Genomic DNA, 26,322 nt, shown 5'->3' on the forward strand with positions numbered 1-26,322 from the left:
CAAGGGGCAAGGCGCAAGGGGCAAGGCGCAAGGGGCAAGGCCGCAAGGCGCAAGGGGCAAGGCAAGGCGCAAGGGGCAAGGGGCAAGGCGCAAGGGGCAAGGCGCAAGGCGCAAGGGGGCAAGGCGCAAGGCGCAAGGGGCAAGGCGCAGGGGGCAAGGCGCAGGGGGCAAGGCGCAAGGGGCAAGGCGCAAGGCGCAGGGGGCAAGGCGCAAGGGGCAAGGCGCAAGGGGCAAGGCGCAAGGGGCAAGGCCGCAAGGCGCAAGGGGCAAGGCAAGGCGCAAGGGGCAAGGCGCAAGGGGCAAGGCGCAAGGCGCAAGGGGGCAAGGCGCAAGGCGCAAGGGGCAAGGCGCAGGGGGCAAGGCGCAGGGGGCAAGGCGCAAGGCAAGGCGCAGGGGGCAAGGCGCAAGGGGCAAGGCAAGGCAAGGCAAGGCAAGGCAAGGCAAGTGCAAGTGCAAGTGCAAGGCAAGGCAAGGCAAGGCAAGGCAAGGCAAGGCAAGGCAAGGCAAGGCAAGGCAAGGCAACGCAAGGCAAGGCAAGTACAAGGTAAGTACAAGGCAAGTACAAGTCAATTCAAGTCAAGTCAAGTCCAAGCACAAGTCCAAATCCAAGTCCAAGCACAAGTCCAAATCCAAGTCTAAGCACAAGCACAACCACAAGCACAACCACAAGCACAACCACAAGCACAACCACAAGCACAACCACAAGCACAACCACAAGCACAACCACAAGCACAACCACAAGCCAGACACAAGCACAAGAACAAGCACAAGCACAACCACAGGCACAAGCACAACCACAGGCACAAGCACAAGCACAGGCACAGGCACAAGCACAGGCACAGGCACAGGCACAAGCACAAGCACAGGCACAAGCACAGGCACAGGCACAAGCACAGGCACAGGTACAAGCACAGGCACAAGCACAGGCACAAGCACAGACAGGATCGAGCACGGGCAAAGCGCTGGCACCCGCACAAGCACAGGCAGGCGCAGGCTCAAGCAGTGGCACAAGTACAGGCGTGGCGGAGCACAAGCAGGCACAAGCACAGGCACAGGCCTAGGTTCGGCACAGTATTGTACGGCTCGACACAGGCACAGGCACAAGCACAAGCTGGCATGGCACGGCACGGTACGGCACGGCATGACACAGCAAGGCATGGCGCAGCAAGGCAAGGCAAGGCAAGGCAAAAGCCAGGCAAGGCACCGCAAGAGACGGCGAGGCAAGTACAAGGCGGAAAGCATGGCGAGACGACAGAGCCAGGCAAGGCAAAGTTACTCAGGGCTAGGCAAGGCAAGGCAAGGCTGGGCAAGGCAAGTACAAGGCAAGGCAAGTACAAGGCAAGGCAAGGCAAGTACAAGGCAAGTACAAGGCAAGGCAAGTACAAGGCAAGGCCAAGTACAAGTACAAGTACAAGTACAAGTACAAGTACAAGTACAAGTACAAGTACAAGGCAAGTACAAGGCAAGGCAAGTACAAGTACAAGGCGAGGCGAGGCGAGGCGAAGCGAGGCGAGGCGAGGCGAAGCGAAGCGAGGCGAGGCGAGTACGAGGCAAGGCAAGGCAAGGCAAGGCAAGGCAAGGCAAGGCAAGGCAAGGCAAGGCAAGGCAAGGCAAGGCAAGGCAAGGCAAGACAGGGGCAAGGCACGGCAAGCACAAGGCAAGTACAAGTACAAGTACAAGTTCGATGCGAAGCGAGGCGAGGCGAGGCAGGACAAGGCAAGGCAAGGCAAGGCAAGGCAAGGCAAGTACAAGGCGAGGCGAGGCCAGTACGAGGCGAGGCGAAGCGAGGCGAGGCGAGGCGAGTACGAGGCGAGGCGAGGCAAGGCAAGGCAAGGCAAGGCAAGGCAAGGCAAGGCAAGGCAAGGCAAGTACAAGGCGAGGCGAAGCGAGGCGAGGCGAGTACAAGGCGAGTACAAGGCAAGGCAAGGCAAGGCAAGGCAAGGCAAGGCAAGGCAAGGCAAGGCGAGGCAAGGCAAGTACAAGGCAAGTACAAGGCAAGGCAAGGCAAGGCAAGGCAAGGCAAGGCAAGGCAAGGCAAGGCAAGGCAAGGCAAGACAGGGGCAAGGCACGGCAAGCACAAGTACAAGTACAAGTTCGATGCGAAGCGAGGCGAGGCGAGGCAGGACAAGTACGAGGCGAGGCGAGGCGAGGCAAGGCAAGTACAAGGCAAGGCAAGTACAAGGCAAGTACAAGGCAAGGCAAGGCAAGGCAAGGCAAGGCAAGGCAAGGCAAGGCAAGGCAAGGCAAGGCAAGGCAAGGCGCAAGGGGCAAGGCGCAAGGGGCAAGGCGCAAGGGGCAAGGCGCAAGGGGCAAGACGCAAGGGGCAAGGCGCAAGGGGCAAGGCGCAAGGGGGCAAGGCGCAAGGGGCAAGGCGCAAGTCGCAAGGGGCAAGGCGCAAGGGGCAAGGCGCAAGGGGCAAGGGGCAAGGCAAGGGGCAAGGGGCAAGGCGCAAGGGGCAAGGCGCAAGGGGCAAGGCGCAAGGGGCAAGGCGCAAGGGGCAAGGGGTAAGGCAAGGCGCAAGGGGCAAGGCGCAAGGCGCAAGGGGCAAGGCGCAAGGGGGGCAAGGCGCAAGGCGCAAGGGGCAAGGCGCAGGGGGCAAGGCGCAAGGGGCAAGGCGCAAGGGGCAAGGCGCAAGGGGCAAGGCCGCAAGGCGCAAGGGGCAAGGCAAGGCGCAAGGGGCAAGGCGCAAGGGGCAAGGCGCAAGGGGCAAGGCGCAAGGGGGCAAGGCGCAAGGCGCAAGGGGCAAGGCGCAGGGGGCAAGGCGCAGGGGGCAAGGCGCAAGGCAAGGCGCAAGGGGCAAGGCGCAAGGCGCAAGGGGCAAGGCGCAAGGGGGGCAAGGCGCAAGGCGCAAGGGGCAAGGCGCAGGGGGCAAGGCGCAAGGGGCAAGGCGCAAGGGGCAAGGCGCAAGGGGCAAGGCCGCAAGGCGCAAGGGGCAAGGGGCAAGGCAAGGCGCAAGGGGCAAGGGGCAAGGCGCAAGGGGCAAGGCGCAAGGGGCAAGGCGCAAGGGGGCAAGGCGCAAGGCGCAAGGGGCAAGGCGCAGGGGGCAAGGCGCAGGGGGCAAGGCGCAAGGCAAGGCGCAGGGGGCAAAGCGCAAGGGGCAAGGCAAGGCAAGGCAAGGCAAGGCAAGGCAAGTGCAAGTGCAAGTGCAAGTGCAAGGCAAGGCAAGGCAAGGCAAGGCAAGGCAAGGCAAGTACAAGGTAAGTACAAGGCAAGTACAAGTCAATTCAAGTCAAGTCAAGTCCAAGCACAAGTCCAAATCCAAGTCCAAGCACAAGTCCAAATCCAAGTCCAAGCACAAGTCCAAATCCAAGTCTAAGCACAACCACAAGCACAACCACAAGCACAACCACAAGCACAACCACAAGCACAACCACAAGCACAACCACAAGCACAACCACAAGCCAGACACAAGCACAAGAACAAGCACAAGCACAACCACAGGCACAAGCACAACCACAGGCACAAGCACAAGCACAGGCACAGGCACAAGCACAGGCACAGGCACAGGCACAGGCACAAGCACAGGCACAAGCACAGGCACAGGCACAGGCACAAGCACAAGCACAGGCACAAGCACAGGCACAAGCACAAGCACAGGCACAAGCACAGGCACAGGCACAAGCACAGGCACAGGTACAAGCACAGGCACAAGCACAGGCACAAGCACAGACAGGATCGAGCACGGGCAAAGCGCTGGCACCCGCACAAGCACAGGCAGGCGCAGGCTCAAGCAGTGGCACAAGTACAGGCGTGGCGGAGCACAAGCAGGCACAAGCACAGGCACAGGCCTAGGTTCGGCACAGTATTGTACGGCTCGACACAGGCACAGGCACAAGCACAAGCCAAGCACAAGCTTGAGCACAGGCACAGGCACGGCCCGGGAGAGCACGGCACTGGCACGGGCGGAAGCACAGGCACGGGCACGGCACGGCACATCAAGGCTCGGCACGGCACAGGCGCGGGCAGGCACAAGCACAAGCTGGCATGGCACGGCACGGTACGGCACGGCATGACACAGCAAGGCATGGCGCAGCAAGGCAAGGCAAGGCAAGGCAAAAGCCAGGCAAGGCACCGCAAGAGACGGCGAGGCAAGTACAAGGCGGAAAGCATGGCGAGACGACAGAGCCAGGCAAGGCAAAGTTACTCAGGGCTAGGCAAGGCAAGGCAAGGCTGGGCAAGGCAAGTACAAGGCAAGGCAAGTACAAGGCAAGGCAAGGCAAGTACAAGGCAAGTACAAGGCAAGGCAAGTACAAGGCAAGGCAAGTACAAGTACAAGTACAAGTACAAGTACAAGTACAAGGCAAGTACAAGGCAAGGCAAGGCAAGGCAAGTACAAGGCAAGTACAAGGCGAGGCGAAGCGAGGCGAGTACGAGGCGAGGCGAAGCGAGGCGAGGCGAGGCGAGGCGAAGCGAGGCGAGGCGAGTACGAGGCAAGGCAAGGCAAAGCAAGGCAAGGCAAGGCAAGGCAAGGCAAGGCAAGGCAAGGCAAGTACAAGGCAAGGCAAGTACAAGGCAAGGCAAGTACAAGTACAAGTACAAGGCAAGTACAAGGCAAGGCAAGGCAAGTACAAGGCAAGTACAAGGCGAGGCGAAGCGAGGCGAGGCGAGTACGAGGCGAGGCGAAGCGAGGCGAGGCGAGTACGAGGCAAGGCAAGGCAAGGCAAAGCAAGGCAAGGCAAGGCAAGGCAAGGCAAGGCAAGGCAAGGCAAGGCAAGGCAAGGCAAGTACAAGGCAAGTACAAGGCGAGGCGAAGCGAGGTGAGGCGAGTACAAGGCGAGTACAAGGCAAGGCAAGGCAAGGCAAGGCAAGGCAAGGCAAGGCAAGGCAAGGCAAGGCAAGGCAAGGCAAGGCAAGGCAAGGCAAGGCAAGGCAAGGCAAGGCAAGACAGGGGCAAGGCACGGCAAGCACAAGTACAAGTACAAGTTCGATGCGAAGCGAGGCGAGGCGAGGCAGGACAAGTACGAGGCGAGGCGAGGCGAGGCAAGGCAAGTACAAGGCAAGGCAAGTACAAGGCAAGGCAAGGCAAGGCAAGGCAAGGCAAGGCAAGGCAAGGCAAGGCAAGGCAAGGCAAGGCAAGGCGCAAGGGGCAAGGCGCAAGGGGCAAGGCGCAAGGGGCAAGGCGCAAGGGGCAAGACGCAAGGGGCAAGGCGCAAGGGGCAAGGCGCAAGGGGGCAAGGCGCAAGGGGCAAGGCGCAAGGCGCAAGGGGCAAGGCGCAGGGGGCAAGGCGCAAGGGGCAAGGCGCAAGGGGCAAGGCCGCAAGGTGCAAAGGGCAAGGCAAGGCGCAAGGGGCAAGGCGCAAGGGGCAAGGCGCAAGGGGCAAGGCGCAAGGCGCAAGGGGGCAAGGCGCAAGGGGGCAAGGCGCAAGGGGGCAAGGCGCAAGGGGCAAGGCGAAGGGGGCAAGGCGCAAGGCAAGGCGCAGGGGGCAAGGCGCAGGGGGCAAGGCAAGGCAAGGCAAGGCAAGTACAAGGCAAGTACAAGGCAAGGCAAGTACAAGGCGAGACGAGGCAAGTACAAGGCAAGGCAAGTACGTGGCGAGACGAGGCAAGTACAAGGCAAGGCAAGTACAAGGCAAGGCAAGGCAAGGCAAGGCAAGGCAAGGCAAGGCAAGGCAAGGCAAGGCAAGTACAAGGTAAGTACAAGGCAAGTACAAGTCAATTCAAGTCAAGTCAAGTCCAAGCACAAGTCCAAATCCAAGTTCAAGCACAAGTCCAAATCCAAGTCTAAGCACAAGCACAACCACAAGCACAACCACAAGCACAACCACAAGCACAACCACAAGCACAACCACAAGCACAACCACAAGCCAGACACAAGCACAAGCACAAGCACAACTACAGGCACAAGCACAAGCACAGGCACAGGCACAAGCACAGGCACAAGCACAGGCACAAGCACAGGCACAGGCACAAGCACAGGCACAAGCACAGGCACAGGCACAAGCACAGGCACAAGCACAGGCACAAGCACAGGTACAAGCACAGGCACAGGCACAAGCACAGGCACAGGTACAAGCACAGGCACAAGCACAGGCACAAGCACAGACAGGATCGAGCACGGGCAAAGCGCTGGCACCCGCACAAGCACAGGCAGGCGCAGGCTCAAGCAGTGGCACAAGTACAGGCGTGGCGGAGCACAAGCAGGCACAAGCACAGGCACAGGCCCAGGTTCGGCACAGTATTGTACGGCTCGACACAGGCACGGGCACAAGCACAAGCCAAGCACAAGCTGGAGCACAGGCACAGGCACGGCCCGGGAGAGCACGGCACTGGCACGGGCGGAAGCACAGGCACGGGCACGGCACGGCACGTCAAGGCTCGGCACGGCACAGGCGCGGGCAGCCACAAGCACAAGCTGGCACGGCACGGCACAGCAAGGCATGGCGCAGCAAGGCAAGGCAAGGCAAGGCAAAAGCCAGGCAAGGCACCGCAAGAGACGGCGAGGCAAGTACAAGGCGGAAAGCATGGCGAGACGACAGAGCCAGGCAAGGCAAAGTTACTCAGGGCTAGGCAAGGCAAGGCAAGGCTGGGCAAGGCAAGTACAAGGCAAGGCAAGTACAAGGCAAGGCAAGGCAAGTACAAGGCAAGTACAAGGCAAGGCAAGTACAAGGCAAGGCAAGTACAAGTACAAGTACAAGGCAAGTACAAGGCAAGGCAAGGCAAGGCAAGGCAAGTACAAGGCAAGTACAAGGCGAGGCGAAGCGAGGCGAGGCGAGTACGAGGTGAGGCGAAGCGAGGCGAGGCGAGTACGAGGCAAGGCAAGGCAAGGCAAGGCAAGGGAAGGGAAGGGAAGGCAAGGCAAGGCAAGGCAAGGCAAGGCAAGGCAAGGCAAGGCAAGGCAAGGCAAGGCAAGTACAAGGCAAGTACAAGGCAAGTACAAGGCGAGGCGAAGCGAGGCGAGTACAAGGCAAGGCAAGGCAAGGCAAGGCAAGGCAAGGCAAGGCAAGGCAAGGCAAGGCAAGGCAAGGCAAGGCAAGGCAAGTACAAGGCAAGTACAAGGCAAGTACAAGGCAAGTACAAGGCGAGGTGAAGCGAGGCGAGGCGAGGCGAGTACAAGGCGAGTACAAGGCGAGTACAAGGCGAGTACAAGGCAAGGCAAGGCAAGTCAAGGCAAGGCAAGGCAAGGCAAGGCAAGGCAAGGCAAGGCAAGGCAAGGCAAGGCAAGGCAAGGCAAGGCAAGGCAAGGCAAGGCAAGGCAAGGCAAGGCAAGGGCAAGCGCAAGCGCAAGCGCAAGCGCAAGCACAAGTACAAGTACAAGTACAAGTGCGAGGCGAGGCGAGGCGAGGCGAGGCGAGGCGAGGCGAGGCGAGGCGAGACGAGACGAGACGAGTCCAAGGCGAGTCCAAGGCGAGTTCAAGGCAGCGCAAGGCAGCGCAAGGCAGCGCAAGGCAGCGCAAGGCAGCGCAGGGCAGCGCAAGGCAGCGCAGGGCAGCGCAGGGCAGCGCAGGGCAGCGCAGGGCAGCGCAAGGCAGCGCAAGGCAGCGCAGGGCAGCGCAGGGCAGCGCAGGGCAGCGCAAGGCAGCGCAAGGCAGCGCAGGGCAGCGCAGGGCAGCGCAGGGCAGCGCAAGGCAGCGCAAGGCAGCGCAAGGCAGCGCAAGGCAGCTGGAGTTTTGAGTTTTCCTTTGCCCTCTTGGGAGTTTAAGATCAGGGGATGTTTGAGAATATTTGCCATTTTTCACATGTCATGAGTGTTGTTGTTAGTCACCTAAATGTTGAACAGAGGCTGTGATTTACCGAAGTCGAATTCCTTGTTTGGCAGCCTCAGACATGGCAGATAAAACCCCTTGAATCTTGAACATTGTTACATAATGGAAACTGCTAACACCGTTAGCAAAGTGTGGAGTAGCACACTAGTTCTCATTTGTGTCTGCATGTTTGAATTTGTTTTAGGATTGCCCCAGCGAGCTGACACATCATGGAATCCGCCACTGAGGGGCTGACACCGTGAGCAAAGCGTGGAGTAACACGTCGACAGACGATCTAAATAAGTCACAGTTGTTGTTCAACTATTCCTCTTTTTTTTCTTTTTTTTTTTTCATGACTGTAATGTAGCGTTGGCCATCGCCTGAACGCCGACGGCAGTTGCGCCTCCGTGCGTCAACTGGTAAGGAATATTGAACGGGACGACGCCGTCGCGGCGCGGCGCATCCCCCGATAAATAAAAATAGAATAAAGCCTTCACCGTGTTATGTTGCAGGTGCATTTGCTGTGCACCGTCCGTAGAGACGGCAGGCGGGCGGAGAATCGATTAAATCCCCGCGATCATTATAATCCAAGGTAAACGCTGACATTTCAGGCAGCCTGTTGTTTTTGACTGAGGGGTGTGACGCGCGCCGGGCAAATGCATACTATATGGACAGGGGAGCGCGGGAAATTCAGTGGCCGAAATGCATTAATGTCACATGTCATTATTATTTGCCGCCAAAAAGCCTCCCTCGTCCGCTACCACTAGACTCGCGAGGGTGGGGGCCTTGGGTGGGTGTAGTGAGGCCGAAATGCATTAACGTCACAAGTCCGGGCGGCCATTATTATTTGCCGCCAAAAAGCCTCCCTCGTCCGCTACCACTAGACTCGTGAGGGTGGGGGCCTTGGGTGGGTGTCGTGAGGCCGAAATGCATTAACGTCGCAAGTCCGGGCGGCCATTATTATTTGCCGCCAAAAAGCCTCGTCCGCTACCACTAGACTCGTGAGGGTGGGGGCCTTGGGTGGGTGGGTGTAGTGAGGCCGAAATGCACTAACGTCACAAGTCCGGGCGGCCATTATTATTTGGCGCCCAAAAAGCCTCCCTCGTCCGCTGCCACTAGACTCGTGAGGATGGCGGCCGTTTAGTCGGTCGCGAGTGAGTGATTATTTCGTCCAGTTGGACCAAGAAAGCCGCAAGACATACATTGAAAAGTTGAAAATATATTAAATAATAATAATATATATATATGAAAAAATCAAAATATAATCCGCTGTGGAAAGCAAGTAAGAACGCCACCAGCTCAAGCGTGGCAGGAGCTGGGACAGCAAGCGTTTGCTCCTCTAATAAGGCGACTTTTCCGCCAGACATTTACAACTATTTGATAGATTGTTCAAATCCATATACCAAGGAAGACCTCAGAGCAAACCTGGGCAAATTACGGCCCGCGGGCCACATCCGGCGAGGCCAATTGTAATTTTTAAAATAAATAAATACAACTTTAGTTAAAGAAGTTAAGAATGAATTGTACTGATTAATAATTGTTTTTTTTAATTTGGCCTTTACACCACAATTTCACATAGCTTAATATAAACATAAAGAGAATAATTGTATTCTTCTAATTACCAGTACCAACTATTTAAAATAAAGAATTTAGTGCATTTTACAATGGAAGAAAATTGAGCCGGTTTAAGTTATCGTAGGTGTGGCCCTCTGACACAACTCAGCTTTTTCATGTGGTAAAAATTAATTGCCCACCCCTGGTCTAAATAAAAATGGGCATCAAGAAAGAATGTTGAAATAATCATCTTGACTGTGGGACGAGGCTTTAGCTTTAGGGAGGAGCTAAGTTTAGCCTGGGTTGTGTTGCGAGTACGAGTACAGAAAGGCTGCACAGCATTACGAAAAAAACCTAATCATTTATTTCAATTTAAGAGTAAGTTGTAAGATGAGTTTGAGGTCATATTATTCTTCTGAGCGAGCCTAGAGGGTTAAACTTGATGTGGAATAGCCCCTCCCCTTTGAGCTCTCGGTTGGACTGTAATATGAGCATAAAGCTATTTTCGACCCGTCATGGCCACCATGCGCCTCTTGCACAGAAGTCCGGTTGCTGCGGCCCGGATCTACCAAAGAGCCCAACGGAGTACGTCCTCCGAGCTGGGCGCTCTGGAGAAGCCTCGGACGGTGAAGGACCTCCCCCAAGTCAGCGTCTTGGAGCTGCTCTACCGGATGGTCTTCCAGGGCTTCTACAGCCGGGGGCATGAGCTTCAGGTACACTACGCCCACGGTCTTCAATGTGAGGTTGAAATCACTCCGTTGCACGGGTCCTCGAGACTTTGGTGTGACCGGTGACGGACACATCCGGTGATCCCGACCGACGACTTTCTTTCACTCATCAGCTGTACGAAAAGCAGCTCTACGGGCCCATATACCGAGACGGCTTGAAGACCGTGTCACTCAACAGTGTGGCGCTCCTGGAGCAAGTCTTGAGAAGAGATGAAAAGTTCCCTTGCAGGGGAGACATGTCGTTTTGGAAGGATTATCGTGACATGAAAGGACTGGGCTACGGACCGTTTACAGTGTAAGCGCGTTTGCCATTTCTTTTCCCTCTCGTGTCCCAGCGACGTCTTGTAAAACAGGCAAAGTCTTGTCATGCGAACGCGGACGGTCAATCCGGGCGCACGACTCGTGGCAAATACGAATCGCAAACAGAGAAGAGCAAGCAACAGATAAGAACTGGACAATAATTGACCAATGTTTAGTATATCTGCCAGTGATGTTCCAAGCTTGAAGGGAGCCACATTTACGTGACCAAACAGGAGGGTTGATGTCGTTTTGTTTGTGTCCCAAGAGAGGGCGAGAGCTGGTACAAGCTGAGGGTGGCCTTGAACAAGCGAATGATGCACCCCAAAGATTCGGCTCGATATTGCAGGACTCTCAATGCCGTGGTTGACGACTTCATGGTCAGGCTGCGCGATGTGCGCCGCTGCAGCCCCACCGGCGATATGGTGACGAATTTGGCCAATGAGTTCCATCGGTTTTCACTCGAAGGTAAGTACCCAGTTTGCATTACGCAGAAAAAAGACAGACAAATATAAAGTTACGTTGACACACCCTTGTTCAAATGCTAGAATTGGGTGATGTAAAAGTCATTTAAAAATAAATCCCTTTTTGAGCATCAACCGGAATAATGCTCAATCAAGTTTGAGACAACCCTGACTCATTCCACCTAGGTATCGGCACAATATTGTTTGAAACCAGATTGGGCGCTCTGGAAAAGGACATTCCTGCAGAGACGCAGCAGTTTATCGACGCCATCGCCAAAATGTTTTCCAACAGCCTGGCCGTGGTGATTCTGCCCAAGTGGAGCCGGAATCTGCTTCCCTACTGGGGACGCTACATCGACGGATGGGAGGGCATCTTCAGCTTTGGTGAGCCGACTTCCGAGGCGCTAGTCTGATGAACATTTGGAGGATTTGCCATGAATATTCTCCGCCTTTATATTTGAGCAAAACCATTGATCGACAAGAAGCTGGACGACATTCGGCAGCGCATTGACCGCGACCAGAATGTGGAGGGAGAGTACCTGACGTACTTGCTGTCAAACACCGAAATGGACATCAAAGACGTTTACGGCAGCGTAGCCGAGCTTCTCTTAGCCGGAGTGGACACGGTAATTTTGGTGACAAAAGCAAAGAAATATATACCAGTTGCACAAGTAGGCCTTGAAACCATGTCGAAATGTGCAAAATCTTTTGTAAATAATTATTTAATTAACTCATATACCTTAATTCCAATCCTCTACAAAAAAAATAAGAGATAGTTCTGTTGTTCCTACTTTCTTCTTCTTCATTTTATGCTGTTCAGACTTCCAACACTCTGACATGGACTTTGCACCTGCTGTCCCGTTACCCCCAAATCCAAGAAAAGCTTCATAAAGAAGTATCTGAGTTGAAAACAGCAGATGGAACCCCGTCTGCAGAGGACTTTGCCCGCTTGCCATATTTAAGAGCCGTCATCAAGGAAGCTCTGAGGTACAGGTCCTTGGATTTTGTTTTTTTTTGCTACTTTTTCACGCTTGGACAGCTCCTCGTATTCCGAAGCGTAGCTCAGAAGCGAGTCAGCAACTAAGATATCTCCTTAAGTTTAATTAAACAAATAAATATTTCAATAATAAAAACAATGTCGGCCATTTGGTCACTGCTTGCAGTTGTAATTGTTTATTTCCACTCCAGGATGTATCCAGTTGTTCCTTTGAATGCAAGAGTCCTGACTGAAAAAAGTCTGGATCTTGATGGCTATCACTTTCCCCCAAATGTAGGTCTTACTCACACCAACCAACTCTCACTCAAGGGGTTCTCAAACCTTTGGGATCCAGAGACCCTTCCCCCCCCAGACATCCTTTTCCAAAGACTCCCGTATGTTTGTTTATTCCTCCTCCAGACAGTTTTTACGTTTTGCCACTACGCCATGAGTCACGACGAGGAAAACTTTCCGGAGCCGTTCACCTTCAAGCCAGACAGATGGCTCCGCGACGGCCGAGAAAGGCCCAACGCGTTCAGCTCCATCCCGTTTGGCTTTGGCGTGAGAGGCTGCGTCGGTCGCAGGATTGCAGAGCTGGAGATGCATCTGCTTGTATTTCGAGTAAGTACCTTCTCACCGCAGGGATGCAAGTTTGATATTGATGAGTGCAACTTCATTCCGTGCTTTGTTCGTCTTTCAGATAATCAGGACGTTTGAAATTAAACCAGACCCCGGCGTCGGCGACGTGAAATGTATCAACCGCACCGTTCTCATTCCAGACCGACCGATCAGTCTCCATTTTGCGGACAGACACGAAAAGCCGGCCTAGAAATTGGCTCTCGTTGCAGGGGAAGGTCAGGTGGAGCGCTGGCACGGAGATGGGAAAATCGCCAGCGAACAGCTGAGGATGGCTAACACAAGGCAAGAAGGGAAACGCTGCCACAGGATGGTCGCAAAGCACTGAACAGCGATGATCATCAAGCATCAATTTCATTCATCTGGCATGTACACAGTTGTAGTCAAAATAAATGACTGCACTCAATGGTTTGATTAGTCAACATAAAGCAACCAGCATCCATCTCATGAGGCTCATGAGCCAGCTTGATGCCAAACTGGATCCAGTTTTGGTCACTCATCCTCTACGACTCCCTCATTACTACATACAAAAGCATATTCATACATGAATGTGTAGTACGTACAATAAAAGTCACTAGTCAAACTAAACTAACTCGTGTTTCCTTTGTATCTCGTCTGGGTTCATTTATGTGAAAATTGCTGATTTTGAATATGGCCACGAGATACCGCTAACATCACGTCATAAAACATCGCATCGCCGTGTTTCACTTGAACGCAACGCATACTCAATGCTCCCCTTCTTGCTGCTTTTGAAGCATTCTTTTTGACATGATGTCTCTTACGGACGTCACCACGTATTTTATGTGTCTTTTACATATTTCAAATGTGTCCAGATTTGAGTAGTGTGTTGACTTTCGCGCGTGCGTGTGTGGTGTGACGTCACAGATTTAGCTTGTTGCGATTTGTGGTGCATTCAAGTGTTCCTCGAATCGCACCATAGTAACTAGTTTGTTTTCCCGGGAGATAATACATCCTCCACTTCAAACAAATAGATTCGTCTCGTCATGTATACCTAGTAAAACGTTTGTTCAGGGGCTAAAATGTGTCTTTTAAAAGACTTTTTGTATTCAAGGTGAATGTATTCGGTGGGCGTGTTATCTTCAGAATGGAAAGCATTTGACCCCGTTTTGATTTTTCTGACTCCCATAGTAACTGGTTTGCGTCGTTTTCATCGGCGTCGAGGAAAATGGTAGGTATATCTTCCCTGGAAGACAAATCAATTCGGTTCATGTATGACTACTTAGTACTGTCCAATGTTTTCCTATAAATAAAATAAGAAATGTCACATCATCAAACAAAAATGTATTTACTGAAATAATTATGTCTGGTAGAAGTGACATAGCATTTAAAATTTCTACCTGTCACTGATAGATGGCCAGAGACAAATTGCTTACTGTAAGTAATACTACAATGAATCTTTTGGCGAAGACAAAACTCTTAATTCACTTTACATGGACTTCAATCACGTTAGTGAGTGAAAATTGGCCTTCTTATGTGACTTTCACTTTGCAAAGGCCCACCAAAAGGAGATATGGATGGAATCGAGACCTTCATTTTCACCACAGCTGAACCTCAAGGAGAATTCTCGGGGAACAAATGGAGAAAGTGAGTTTGTTTATAAGATTGGGGTTGGACGTGATTGTTACCGATTTGTTCTTTTTTTTTTTGGTAGTGCGTGTCGACGGAGAGGCAGATGCTATGCCAAATCTCTCGTCAAAGCCCTCAAAGTCCTCCCGCATGCTCCCGATTAAAAAACGCCGGAGCCTACGAAGGAGTCTGGTGAAGTACATTTGGTAAATTGTTCCATTTTTTTATTTTTTATTTATTAGTGTATGATTTATTGTGTTATAATTTCTCTCAAAAGCTACATTTTAGTTTTGGCCTTTTGTTTTTTTATTTTGCTTTTTTTTGTTATACTATTTTTGCATAAAGGAAATGTTCCCTGTTGCTACTTTTTGTTTTTCAGCCAGCAGCACCACCTGCAACAGCTGGAAGAGGATGATGACTTTTTGAGTAATGATTTGATTGATAAGGTGATCCACTAAAATATCAAGATGTTAATTTCGATGCCATGACTTGAATAATCGATGAGATGATTGACAGAATCATGACCAAATCGTAAAGACAACATCCCACAACATCATAATATTCCTTCCAGCCACATTATTGTCCTAGCAATTACGTTGTGTTGCAGAAATATTACCACTACATTCAAAACGGCATCAACCTGCACAATCTGACGCCTCTGCAAGACTCATGGGTGAAGAACATCACGGGCAAGGTCCCCGGTCACCTAAAGAACCAGAAGGAAACGCTAAACGTGCTGCTCGACGAAGTCCGGGAGGACTACTTGCTCAGCATCAAGACGGCAATCCGTAATTATTGACTTCAATTCTCAACTCGTGATTGTAACATTCCGTTTGAATTCCTTTTCTGCCTTAATATTTCTTTCTCGCAGTCAAGTACACTTTCAGCGATCCGGCGGAAGCGGAAGAGGACCCCGACAAAGAGCTTCCTCTTCACAGACTCGAGTACGTTCATCTTGTCTTGCGTTTTGAGCTTTGATGGAAGGCCTCCTTTGTTGACGGCAGGTTGGTGTGGGTGCCCAAAGCGTGGAAGGACTCCTACGTGTTGGCGCGCAACAGGATGAGCAACTGGCTGCACTCTTTCAACCCCACCATGCAGCAGGTGCTCAACCTGTGGAACACCGCTTACAGGTTTGCTTCCTCTCAAAACCCGCGCTCCAAGCAAACGGCACGGCAAAACCCAGTCTTCCCGCAGAGAATTGCGTTTGATCGATACGGCCGAACTCCGCGCCAGAGCCGAGTCCATGGAGTTGTCGGCGTTTCAGCAAAACGCCAACGGTCAGATTGGTAACGTTCGAATGACCCTTCTCAACAAGTGAGTGAGATGATGGCAAAATGGCGTGCCAATGCCGGACGGCTGACGATTGCGTTTCTCCGTGGCCATTTCTTTCACTTTGAATTTGCAGGTGGCTTCCCGAAGTGCACAACATTTTCTACCACGGGGGTCGGCGTAAACTGGTGCCCCCTCAAAGCCACGTGGACAAGTTGCAGTCTTTCTTTAACTGCGCCGCCACGCTCATGGGCATCCAGCTGCAGAACCTGGTCTTGGACTCCATGAGTGACTACACCAAGCTCATTTGCCCCATTTCCGTACGGACTCCAAAAAAGTTGGCTCGTCGAGGCCGCAGTCCTTGATCGACTCTTCTCTTCTTTCAGGAGTCAGAGCAGAGCTTTGGGTACCGGGGCTTTACGCTGCTGCTGATTCTGGAGGATCGCGAGATCACTTTGGAGCCAGACCTCAAATCCTTTGAAGACATTCTACTGAATGTCTTTGAGTTCATGCTCAGGTCCGTCACCTTGTTGCCACGTGTGGAAACCAAACTCTACGCAGATTGGGTGCCGGTAAGCAACGCTCATCACCATTTGTTTCTTCTCTTGAAAGTCAAACCTCATTTCATTCTTCTCCCAGTCGAGTGGCTCCGGGGACACCCTCCGACCTGTGATCCTGCCAGAAATTGTGGCGGCACAGGTAGAGGAAGTTCGCAAGGTGATCCTCGCCGAGTACGTGAAGCCCGTGGCGTACATCCACGAGTACGACAAATACTCCACCTTGGTGAACAAGGAGGCCGAGGAGGCCATGGAGCGTTTCCTGGGGTCAGACCCGACCTTCGAGGAGCTCATGAGGGAAGTCATCAACTACCAGGAGCTCATCGACCAGATCCAGTACACCTCGCGCAAGGCACGCCGGCGAGAGACGTAAAAAGCCCTCCCGATTGAATCCGATTGCTTGCCACCAGCGATGATCTTTTTGTGTCCTTTCAGGTGGTCAGCCTGGGCATGTTTGAGGTCCAGTCCCACAAGCTCATCCATGCTCTGGCGAAGCGTGCCAAAGACCTCCAGGACCAAGTGGTCTCGCGGATGCTCCAGGGCCATCAAGACATCAACACGGCGTCAGTTGCAAAAATCTATTTTGTCGACTCGTGTCCTGCTATTGGATGTCGATCGTTCCTATCAAAAATGGATCAATTGTTTCATAACAAATGCGCTCAAATAGAAAATGGCGTTTTCTTGATTCCGTAGGCTTTGCAATGAATTTGAAAAGATCGCAGAGAAGGCGCTGAGCACGCCGCCTGACACGCATTCGCTGATGGAGTTGAAGGTATACCTTCTCACCATCTCCCAGATCTATCTTATCGCAGCTGCAACGTGGCCTTAAACTGAGCAAACTCTTCAGGCCTTTGTGAATAAAGTGAAGAGCACGGACCTTCCGCAGCTGGAGCAAAGGTTGGCCCACTCCAACATGCAGCTGTGCTCCCTGATCGACTTTGTCTCGCTGACGACGTCCGACATGGAGCTGAACCGGAAGACCATCCAGTGGCTCCGACGTCTTCCCACCATCTTCGAGGAGCACGACCAGATCGTGTCGGAAAAGACCGCGCAATATCAGAACAGCCTCAAGGTTCGCCCTCGCTTTGCTTTTCGACTATCAGTGTTGCAAGACCAAATGTTTTTGCCATCCGTTTGATGATTGCAGTTGTTACGCGAGCTTTTCGAGGAGGAACTGGACACGTACAGCGTCCAAGTGGAGGAGTTTACGTCCTTTGGCGACCTGGAGGATCTCAGCAAGTACCTGAAAAAGGCCCAGGCTCTCAATTCCAAACTGGATGCTGCCTTAGAACGGGTAATTGGGGGCGGGGGGGGGAGTTTTTTTCTCGTCGATTAAAGCGAACCACCATGCGCAGCCCTGAATCAGCAGAGAGGAGTGAAGCCATTTCACACTAAAGGCATGATTGTGCCGTGCACTGCACGCTACCAGTAGAGAGCAGTATTGGCTCGAGAATGAGCTCACCGGCCTGCTCCTCTTACATCCCTGCACCCTTACCATTGCATCAAGGCATTCGACAAATCTCATTCTACACCACCAAATAAAAAAAAAATGCTCTCACTTTATTCACAAATTGACTTGCTCCATTGGGCTGTCATTGTAAAAGTGAGTTCCCCAAAAGCGAAATATTGTTGTTGCGCTCGTCACTCGACATCACTGGCATAGATAGCCGATTAGAGATTTCATTGTATGGTTTATTTTGTTGCTTTTCTCTCCACGGTATGAATGTCGTCAACAGATCAACGAATTCAACCTGGAAGAGGACGCGTTCCAGTGGCCCGCCTCGCAGTACCCGCTGCGCAAAAAGACTCAGGACAAGCTGACGCCCTTCCTGCGCCTCTACGAAACGGCCAACGACTTCCAGACCAATTACAACCAGTGGCTCTTCGGCCCGCTGTCTGGCGTCAACCCGGACAAGGTGGCGCCATCGGCGGCAGCCACCTTCTCCGCAGATGCCGGCCCTTTGTGAAATTCTCTCGTGTCGTCGTTTCAGATCGAAGGAGATGTCAGCAACTATTGGCGTTCTTTGTATAAGCTGGAGAAATCCTTTACGGACGTGCCCAGCGCTCTGAGCCTGGCCACCATCATGAAGGAGAAGGTGGAGGTCTTCAGAAAGGACGTGCCCATGGTGCAGGTGAGCCATCAAACACAATTGGAACTCTCCGAATACTTGGTCTTTAGTTCAGTTTGAGTTTTTTTTTTTTATCCAATTCATTTTTAATTGTTTTCATTCTAAAATGAAATGCTACTAAATGGCATTTTGGCTTCTCTCTGTCCAGGTCCTCTGTAATCCCGGCCTGCGTCCACGCCACTGGGAATCGCTGAGCGAAATCTCAGGCAAACCCCTCAGCACCACCGACGAAGAGTCCGCCAACATGTCCTACTTCCTGTCCCTGAACATGGAGGAATTCATGCCCGAGTTCGAAGGCATCAGCGAGTCGGCCAGCAAGGAGTACTCCCTGGAGAAGGCCCTGGAGAAGATGACCGGCGAGTGGGCCGACATCACCTTCAAGCTCCTGCCCTATCGCGAGACAGGAACCAGCATCCTCTCGTCGGTGGACGAGGTGCAGATGCTGCTGGACGACCACATCGTCAAGACGCAGACCATGAAGGGCTCGCCCTTCATCAAGCCTTTCGAGGTGGAGATACGGTAAGGGCGAATGTGCCCGTTTGCGTGACGGCAAAGCGGGAGCGTGAAGCTTGTGTTGCACTTGCAGCGAATGGGAGGGCACCTTGCTGCTTCTCCAGGAGATCCTGGACGAGTGGCTGAAGGTTCAGTCCACGTGGCTTTACCTGGAGCCCATCTTCAGCTCACCCGACATCATGGCGCAGATGCCCGAAGAGGGACGTCGCTTCACCAACGTGGACAAAACCTGGAAGGACACCATGAAGCAAGTCGCCGCGGTAAATACTAAATTCATACCCCCCCCATTCCATAATTGTCAGTATGCCTCTGCAATCAAAATGGAAATTCTTTGAATGCTTCCAACACATCTTAAGCAGGGCTGTGAATAATCACGGAGGACGGCGACAATGGCAGATCCGATTGGGTGCCAACAGGTCGTACGCGTTGATCTACTCTGGCCGCCTGACAATCACAGATTGAGTCAAATCTTGTCGTCGGGGACAATAGCAAAAGGCTTCTTTCTTTATGCGTTTAGTCAGCGGAAAGCAAAGTGCTAACAGTGCTCTAATGCAAGCATTATGCACCATAATGGCGTTTTCAGGTCATACGCAGATGCTCTCAATGGGGACCGGAGAGAAAATGGCCGAGGCCGATAGGACGGCCGGCCGGCCAATCTCTTGTCTTTTTCATTGCCCATCGCGCAATTTTGTCGGCTTGCAATCCCACTTGGAAGCCGGCGATTCATTCTGGGCCGTCATTGAGAGCCACATCAGTCTTTTAGCAAACAATATGGCAGTCAGCCTCATTGCCGCATTGTTACGGCTAAACCGCTTCATGGAGAAAAATGGCGATGATTACTTTCAATTGGCTACGCGGCGCTTTAGCAAAAAGACAAATACAAAACGCTCAAAGTTGTCGCAGCGGTGCCTCGTTAGCGTCGCGTGCCTTTTAGCGCTAGCAAACGGCGTGTGGGAAAAATCTTACAATGTGCAGTCCAGGAAAATGGGCAAACATTGCAATAAAAAAAAAAACTTTTTGGCAGCTTGAGATGTCCAACGCCAAGGAGGCCTCACAAAGTTTACAAACAACGCGCTCGAGCGACCTGAAAGCAGATGCATCAATTTCAGGCGCGAGCGTTAAATGGAAATTATAGATTTTGTCTGGAAGGGGCGCCGTTATCGCAAAGAAAATGAGGCCACCGAGGGAGCGCCGCCACAAATGCGCGCATCTGCTCTTGGATTTGTCACGCGGCCGCCTCAGCAAATGAAGGAAGCGCTTTCTCTTCCGCTCACTTGATTATTTTCTTAAGGCGGCAGATCTTTTCGCACAAATTAAAACAACTCCTGCGAGTCTTAATTAACGAGAAGTAGGTGACACGTTTCCCGGATGAAAAGTCGCACAAAATTGAATTTTCACTCACGGAGGCAGCACTTCACACACGTTTCATTTTGCGGGAGACTGAAATTAGTTTTTTTCCACTGGGCAGGACAAGCGCGTGTTGGCGGTGATCCAAATCAATCAGATGCTGGACAGGCAAAAGAAGTCCAACGAGCATCTGGAGATGATCCTCAAAGGGCTCAACAACTACCTGGAGAAGAAGCGCCTCTACTTCCCTCGCTTTTTCTTCCTGTCCAACGAGGAGCTGCTGGAAATCCTCTCGGAGACCAAAGACCCCACCAGGTAGACCGGACTAGGCAACTCTGCCCCCAAACGACTCTGGCCTCAAAATCTTCTTCCCGTGCATCCCCAGGGTGCAGCCTTTCCTCAAAAAGTGTTTTGAGGGCATCGCCCGCGTGACCTTCACCGAAGACCTCGACATCACTCACATGAAGAGCAGCGAGGGCGAAGAAGTCCAGCTGGTCGACATCATTTGCACCCCCAACGCCCGCGGCCAGGTGGAAAAATGGCTCCTGGAGCTGGAGAACGACATGACCGCTTCCTTGCATAAGGTGACCTTTTGGTGACCTTTTTTGCCTTCGTTGATTCGCTTCAGCCGCTAAGCCACTTTCCGTGGCAGGTGGTCGGGGAAGCCATCGAGGCGTACCCCAAAGCCCTGCGCATCGACTGGGTGCGCTCGTGGCCCGGCCAGGCGGTTCTGTGCGTCTCGCAAGTGTACTGGACAAAGGATATCCACGACGCCATCAAATCAGGACAGAAGGTGAAAGCGCAGCCGTCCTTCGTTCATCACGGGTGGCCTCTTTTATGACTGATGCAAACACATCAAATTTGTTTTCATCGCGTCACAAAATTGATGCCCGCAATCAATCGTGGAGCCGCAATCGGCGGCGATGAAAGAACGACTTTGCTCAGTCAAACGCACAACGTCGGCTAACGTCTGTTTTTATGCCCCCGATTAGCCGTCGTCAATAAACAAGCGTCCAAATTGGAGATTTCTTTGTGAGCGAGCAGCGGGAGATCAAGGCAATTTCTCCTTTTGTGAACGCTTAGCGAACTCTGCTGAAATTGTGGCTAATGTGCCCTCGCGGCAGGCACCTTCTCGGCTTTGAGAAAAGGAAGCCGCGGATGTTTTGTTGACTGACGTTTCCATCCGGCAGGCTTTGGACGCCTACCTGGCTCAAAATAACAGTCAGATCGACGACATTGTGACGCTGGTGCGGGGCAAGCTGTCCAAACAGAACCGGGTCACCCTGGGCGCTCTGGTGGTGCTGGACGTGCACGCCCGCGACGTGCTGGCCTTGCTGGTGCAAAAGGGGATCAGCGACGAGCACGACTTTTTGTGGCAGAGCCAGCTGCGCTACTACTGGGTGGTACGGAAGGCTTTTCTTTTCAAATTGGAAATATTGGGCCCACCCGTCGTACTGTGCTGTGCAGGAAAATGATCTGCAGACCAAGATGATCAACGCGGGTCTGCCGTACGGTTACGAGTATCTGGGCAACACCTTGCGCCTGGTCATTACCCCGCTGACTGACCGCTGCTACCGGTAACGCCGCTTTGCCTTGTGTGTGTGCAGAAGAGACCATTGCGCAATAAATCAATTCACTTTGTCAGCACCTTGTTCGGTGCCCTCCATCTCCATTTGGGCGGAGCCCCGGAGGGCCCGGCCGGTACGGGAAAAACAGAAACCACCAAAGACTTGGCCAAGGCCGTAGCCAAGCAGTGCGTGGTCTTCAACTGCTCCGACGGACTCGACTACATCGCCCTGGGAAAATTCTTCAAAGTGAGTAGCGGCGTCTTGCATCTCTGCACCTCTCAAGTCTGGAGCTAAACAGCCCAGACAAAAAAAAGGAATTTCAGAAAAGCACACAAGAGTGTACGAGTGACAGACAGCATTTGTGCGCCAGGGCCTGTTGTCTTGTGGAGCCTGGGCCTGCTTTGACGAGTTTAACAGAATCGACCTGGAAGTGCTCTCCGTGGTGGCTCAGCAGATCCTCACCATACAGAGAGGTTCCTTACTTGTCTTTGTTCGTTCAAAATAGAAAAAAAATCCCAAAGTCCCTCCAGGTGACGTGCTGCGAATACTTTCTTCAAAGTGCCAGCAGCGCTTCACTCGTTCCACATTTCCATCTCGACTTCAAAATGTTTGCCGTCGTAGGAATCGCCGCCCACGCTAAGCTGCTGATGTTCGAAGGAACCGAGCTGTCCCTTGACCCGTCTTGCGCCGTGTTCATCACCATGAACCCCGGTTACGCCGGACGATCCGAGCTTCCGGACAACCTCAAGGTATCCGATGTGGTTCTTGTCATCAGCAAAAAAAAAAAAAAAAAGTAGTCAAGTTTTTAAGCTTGAGCGTGGGCTTTGTGGTCCGCAGGCGCTGTTCCGGACGGTGGCCATGATGGTGCCGGATTACGCCTTGATCGCCGAGATCGTGCTGTACTCGTGCGGCTTCGTGACGGCGCGACCCCTCTCGGTGAAGATCGTGGCCACCTATCGCCTGTGCTCGGAGCAGCTTTCCATGCAACATCACTATGACTACGGCATGAGGGCCGTCAAGTCGGTGCTGACCGCCGCGGGAAACCTCAAGGTAGGCGTGCTGGAAGAACTTTGCTTGATTGAAGTTTCTTATGGTGATCAAGTGGCCCTGAGTCGAGCGGTGAAACAAAGATAGATTGCTTAATGCTGACACGAGAGGAACTTATTGCAAAACATTGGCACTGATAGGATTTGAAATCTTTCCATGTCTTCTTTGTTGGAGTGCAGCTCGCTTTTCCGGACGAGAACGAAGACACTTTGCTCCTAAGATCCATCATTGATGTCAATCTGCCCAAGTTTCTGGCACAGGACTTGCAACTGTTTGGGGTGCGTAGCAATAAAAAATATCTTTGCTGCTTCCCGTGACCTTCATTCCATCGTGCTGCTCCATTTTTTTTCTTTCAGGGCATCACGTCGGACCTTTTCCCCGGCGTCACGCTCCCCAAGCGAGACTACAGCACTTTGTTGGACGCCGTCAAGGAAAACTGCCAAATCATGAACCTCCAAGTGACCGACTTTTTCATCGAGAAGATCCTGCAAGTGTTTGAGATGATGATCGTCAGGCACGGCTTCATGCTGGTGGGCGAACCCTTCGGAGGCAAGACCTGCGCCTACCGCGTCCTCTCGGCGGCTCTTCACGACGTCTGCGTCAAGGTGGGCGCATTTATTTACAAAAATGTGGAGCTTTTCAACAAATGGCTGATTTCTACGAGTCAAGTGAGGCCAGGCCAGACCAGACGTGGACTTTCTTCCTTCCTTTCTTCCTTCCTTCCTTTTTTTTCTTTAAATGTCACAAAGTGTTGATCAATATCCGATGTAAATTCCTTTAGCGCTCACTGGGTTGCTTTTCCTTTCTTGTCCTCAGGGTCGGATTCATCTATCGGGCTGCCGTAAGCGGGCCAATTTGTCAAAGACTTTGCCAACAAGTAGTTTTTGATTGCGTTTTTATCAGGAAAAGCCCCAACGCTTGCTCGCTCCCTCGCTCGCTCTCCCAAAATCAAATCAAATTGCTTTGAGCTCAATACACCTCGTAAATACGTCCATCCAATTTGTCAGCGCCGTGCTTTTTGCCGTCGTCATCAATCCGGCCCGGCCGGCGAGTCGCGTTGACACGGCCGACGCGAGATGACGCGCCAAGGCCCGCTGATGGAACGGCGAGCAAAGCCGCATTTGTCACCGTCTTCCTCCGTGCCGTGCTGCACAAGCACTTATCACGCCAAAACAAACCGGAGGAAATGTCAGAAATTCAAATTTCCTTTCTTCTGTGACTTTACACATTTGTGGCCCATATCAAATCAATTTGCACTGATTGAACAAGGTGCAAAAGATGTTTTTTTTATTTTGCATGGAATCCGACCTCCGGTGCCAGTTTGGATCTGTTTTTGAGTCCAGGGCCTGATGGATGAAAACGAAGTGCAGATCACCGTTATCAATCCCAAATCCATCACCATGGGACAGCTGTACGGTCAGTTCGATCCAGTTTCCCACGAGTGGTCCGACGGCATCCTGGCCGTCAGCTACAGAAACTTTGCTTCCTCCCAGGTCAGACGCTATCTACTATTTCACTGGCCTTGTACGCACGCACGCACGCACGCACGCACGCCATGCAGTCTGCTCCTCACGCCGCCTCTGACTGATGCTTTCAATTGTGATGTCGCTGCAGAATCTTATTGTGTTTTGCCCCCGCCCGCGCCTGGCCGGTGGAAGCCGGCAGCCGTCTGACAAAACACTTCATCTCGTCCTGCTCTCTGTCTGCCGTTTGTTTTTAGACGATGACAAATCACGTCAATTTACCCGCTAACTTGTGTTAAGTTCCTTTGGGGCTTGATGAAACGCGGCCGTCCTAGCTTCTTCTGCCGCCGTCACTTGCCACTCGCTTTTCTTTCGTGACCTTCAAAGAATGGAAAAGACGGTGATTAGCCCGGCCGGACATTGGGTACATTTGGTACCTTGGGAACATTTGGTCCCTGGGAACTCAGAGGAGACTTCTCAACTTAGTCACGTTGGCATTATACGATGCGTTTGCGTGACGTTCTCCTCGTAACGGTTGCCTCTTCCAGACCCCCGACAGAAAGTGGCTCATTTTTGACGGGCCTGTGGATGCCGTGTGGATCGAGAACATGAACACGGTGTTGGACGACAACAAGAAGCTGTGTCTGATGAGCGGCGAGATCATTCAGATGTCCCCCCAGATGAGCCTGATCTTCGAACCCATGGACCTGGAAGTGGCGTCTCCGGCGACCGTGAGTCCCAAATAGCGCGCGGGCATTTTTCTATATTTGCCCCTCCAATTGTTTTTGTAGGTGTCCCGCTGCGGAATGATCTACATGGAGCCGCACATGCTGGGCTGGCAGCCTCTCATGTTGTCCTGGTTCAACGTGCTGCCCGCCACCGTGACGGCGGCCCACAAAGAACTCATCGGAGGCCTTTTCGAGCGCGTGCTGCCCGCCTGCTTGGAGCTCATCCGCAAAGCCACGACGGTGCCGTAAATCGGGAGCCGCCTCTCCGTGGACGGTGAAATCAAACGCCAAGCGCTTTGGTTTGCATTCTCGCAGGAGCTGTCGCCCACCTCCGACAGCAACCTGGTCAAGTCTCTGATGAATCTGATGGACTGCATGATGGACGAGTTTCACGACGCCAACGTGATGAAGCGCATCAATGACCAGGACGTCTGCTCTTGGTTGGAGGTTTGTACACGTTTTTATCAATCAAACCTTTGCTGAAATTTCTGTGCGGTCAGGACCCCTAAAATTCCATTTTCCGAAACTGGTGAGTTTTTTTTTTTTTTGCCAGGTCTCATAAAAAGCGATTCATTTGTTGAAAGAAAGCGTTTTTCCGTTTAACGCATTGTATTCATTGTCAGTACAGGCGCGCTTTGAGTTACTATTTTGGAAATGAGCCCTTTCTTCCACTCCCTGTGGGATGCACAATTAGAGATTTTTTTTTTTTTTTTCTTTGTCAAACTCTCATGTCTTTCAACCTCTGCTGATGCCGCCCCCCATGGAGCAAGCATGCCAGTGTAAAAAGATTCTCTCTCTCTCCCGCACTCCCCAGCCGGCCATTGTCATTAGAAGCGTTCAATTAATCAACCTATGAACAGCAGGAACCAACACGGGTCTCAAAAGTCATTTGCAATTCCCGCAGAATTCCTGCTGTTCTTTTCCCTCCGCACAACAAAGACGTCTCCGCTGGTCGTAGCTTTTAATGACTGCGTAGCGCTTCTCCTCCGAACAGTCGTTTGAGCCAGGAAAGTCAACTTTGACTGTTTTGTAGCACTTTGGAAGGTAATTTGGCACTCTTTTGTTGTTTGCTCATTTATTTAAAGCTTTTAAACGCTTGGCTGCCTTTTATCCCCAATGGGGGATTCATTCCAGAAGATGCTTTTTTTTCTGTAAAAAGTTGTCACATTTCAGTTTTCAACAACATTTCTTGAGACTTTTTTTGTTGCTCTCCTTTGATAGACAAATCTACCAAATGGCTTTCTTTGCAGCACCCATGTGTAAAAAAAAAATGAAACAACGGCATCGTCATTGTCACCCAGGGCATTTTCGTCTTCTGCCTGATGTGGTCGGTGGGCGCCAGCTGCGACGACGCCGGCCGCGCCAAATTCGACCACATGGTCAGGGAGATACTGAGCGGGCCGCTTAGCGAAGAGACGCGCTCGTCCCACGCCATTCTGACCAATGTGGGGCCGCCCGCCAAGCAGCTGACGGTGCCGCTGCCTACCGAGGACACCATCTACCAGTACCGCTTCATCAAAGAGGTTGCGCAACTGCTGCTGCTGCTTCTGCTGCTGCTTCTGCTGCTGCTGCTGCTTCTGCTGCTTCTGCTGCTGCTGCTTCTGCTGCTGCTGCTGCTGCTGCTCTTTCACTTTCTTAGCACACCACCCGCTGTTCAATGTGCCTAGCTACATGTTTGATCTCCAAAGCAAAGAAGAAAATACCATAGCAGGAATACGTTTTTTTTCCATTTTCATTTCTTTATGCACCGGTTAAAATTCGAAGTGAAGAAACAAAG

The 26,322-nt window shown here is 52.4% G+C and overlaps 2 protein-coding genes across 2 annotated transcripts in view; both read left to right on the forward strand.

Annotated features, from left to right (window-relative positions):
• Positions 1-9,719: 9,719 nt before the first annotated feature.
• LOC125973467 (sterol 26-hydroxylase, mitochondrial-like) lies at positions 9,720-12,925 on the forward strand. Its single transcript, XM_049727632.2, has 9 exons — positions 9,720-9,949; positions 10,078-10,259; positions 10,530-10,729; positions 10,912-11,109; positions 11,188-11,351; positions 11,546-11,712; positions 11,914-11,995; positions 12,122-12,322; positions 12,402-12,925. Exons 1-9 carry the CDS (start codon positions 9,752-9,754, stop codon positions 12,528-12,530), a joined length of 1,521 nt encoding a protein of 506 aa, XP_049583589.1. The 5' UTR covers positions 9,720-9,751; the 3' UTR covers positions 12,531-12,925.
• Positions 12,926-13,134: 209 nt separating this feature from the next.
• dnah7 (dynein, axonemal, heavy chain 7) overlaps positions 13,135-26,322 on the forward strand; it is a 28,629-nt gene continuing 15,441 nt past the window's right edge. Inside the window, exons 1-35 of the mRNA XM_049727633.2 lie at positions 13,135-13,526; positions 13,852-13,942; positions 14,010-14,130; positions 14,304-14,370; positions 14,532-14,712; positions 14,796-14,868; positions 14,929-15,054; positions 15,119-15,238; positions 15,330-15,513; positions 15,580-15,765; positions 15,833-16,102; positions 16,186-16,313; positions 16,444-16,522; positions 16,598-16,822; positions 16,898-17,044; positions 17,487-17,666; positions 17,742-17,882; positions 18,028-18,398; positions 18,466-18,652; positions 19,861-20,054; positions 20,125-20,323; positions 20,392-20,532; positions 20,930-21,142; positions 21,207-21,316; positions 21,385-21,553; positions 21,678-21,780; positions 21,929-22,056; positions 22,145-22,357; positions 22,534-22,632; positions 22,711-22,959; positions 23,698-23,847; positions 24,366-24,548; positions 24,609-24,785; positions 24,861-24,992; positions 25,847-26,068. Coding sequence (XP_049583590.1) covers positions 13,524-13,526; positions 13,852-13,942; positions 14,010-14,130; positions 14,304-14,370; positions 14,532-14,712; positions 14,796-14,868; positions 14,929-15,054; positions 15,119-15,238; positions 15,330-15,513; positions 15,580-15,765; positions 15,833-16,102; positions 16,186-16,313; positions 16,444-16,522; positions 16,598-16,822; positions 16,898-17,044; positions 17,487-17,666; positions 17,742-17,882; positions 18,028-18,398; positions 18,466-18,652; positions 19,861-20,054; positions 20,125-20,323; positions 20,392-20,532; positions 20,930-21,142; positions 21,207-21,316; positions 21,385-21,553; positions 21,678-21,780; positions 21,929-22,056; positions 22,145-22,357; positions 22,534-22,632; positions 22,711-22,959; positions 23,698-23,847; positions 24,366-24,548; positions 24,609-24,785; positions 24,861-24,992; positions 25,847-26,068 — 5,562 coding nt within the window. The 5' untranslated portion in view covers positions 13,135-13,523. The remainder of the gene's footprint in view (positions 13,527-13,851; positions 13,943-14,009; positions 14,131-14,303; positions 14,371-14,531; positions 14,713-14,795; positions 14,869-14,928; positions 15,055-15,118; positions 15,239-15,329; positions 15,514-15,579; positions 15,766-15,832; positions 16,103-16,185; positions 16,314-16,443; positions 16,523-16,597; positions 16,823-16,897; positions 17,045-17,486; positions 17,667-17,741; positions 17,883-18,027; positions 18,399-18,465; positions 18,653-19,860; positions 20,055-20,124; positions 20,324-20,391; positions 20,533-20,929; positions 21,143-21,206; positions 21,317-21,384; positions 21,554-21,677; positions 21,781-21,928; positions 22,057-22,144; positions 22,358-22,533; positions 22,633-22,710; positions 22,960-23,697; positions 23,848-24,365; positions 24,549-24,608; positions 24,786-24,860; positions 24,993-25,846; positions 26,069-26,322) is intronic.

This window comes from Syngnathus scovelli, chromosome 8 (genome assembly GCF_024217435.2).
Source record: "Syngnathus scovelli strain Florida chromosome 8, RoL_Ssco_1.2, whole genome shotgun sequence".
Lineage (NCBI taxonomy): Eukaryota > Metazoa > Chordata > Actinopteri > Syngnathiformes > Syngnathidae > Syngnathus > Syngnathus scovelli.

Coding starts and splice junctions, on each gene's coding strand:
- LOC125973467 (XM_049727632.2), top strand. CDS start 9,752: ATGGCCACCATGCGCCTCTTGCACAGAAGTCCGGTTGCTGCGGCCCGG. Junction 11,713..11,913: donor GTCATCAAGGAAGCTCTGAG/GTACAGGTCCTT, acceptor TTTCCACTCCAG/GATGTATCCAGTTGTTCCTT. Junction 12,323..12,401: donor TGCATCTGCTTGTATTTCGA/GTAAGTACCTTC, acceptor TTCGTCTTTCAG/ATAATCAGGACGTTTGAAAT.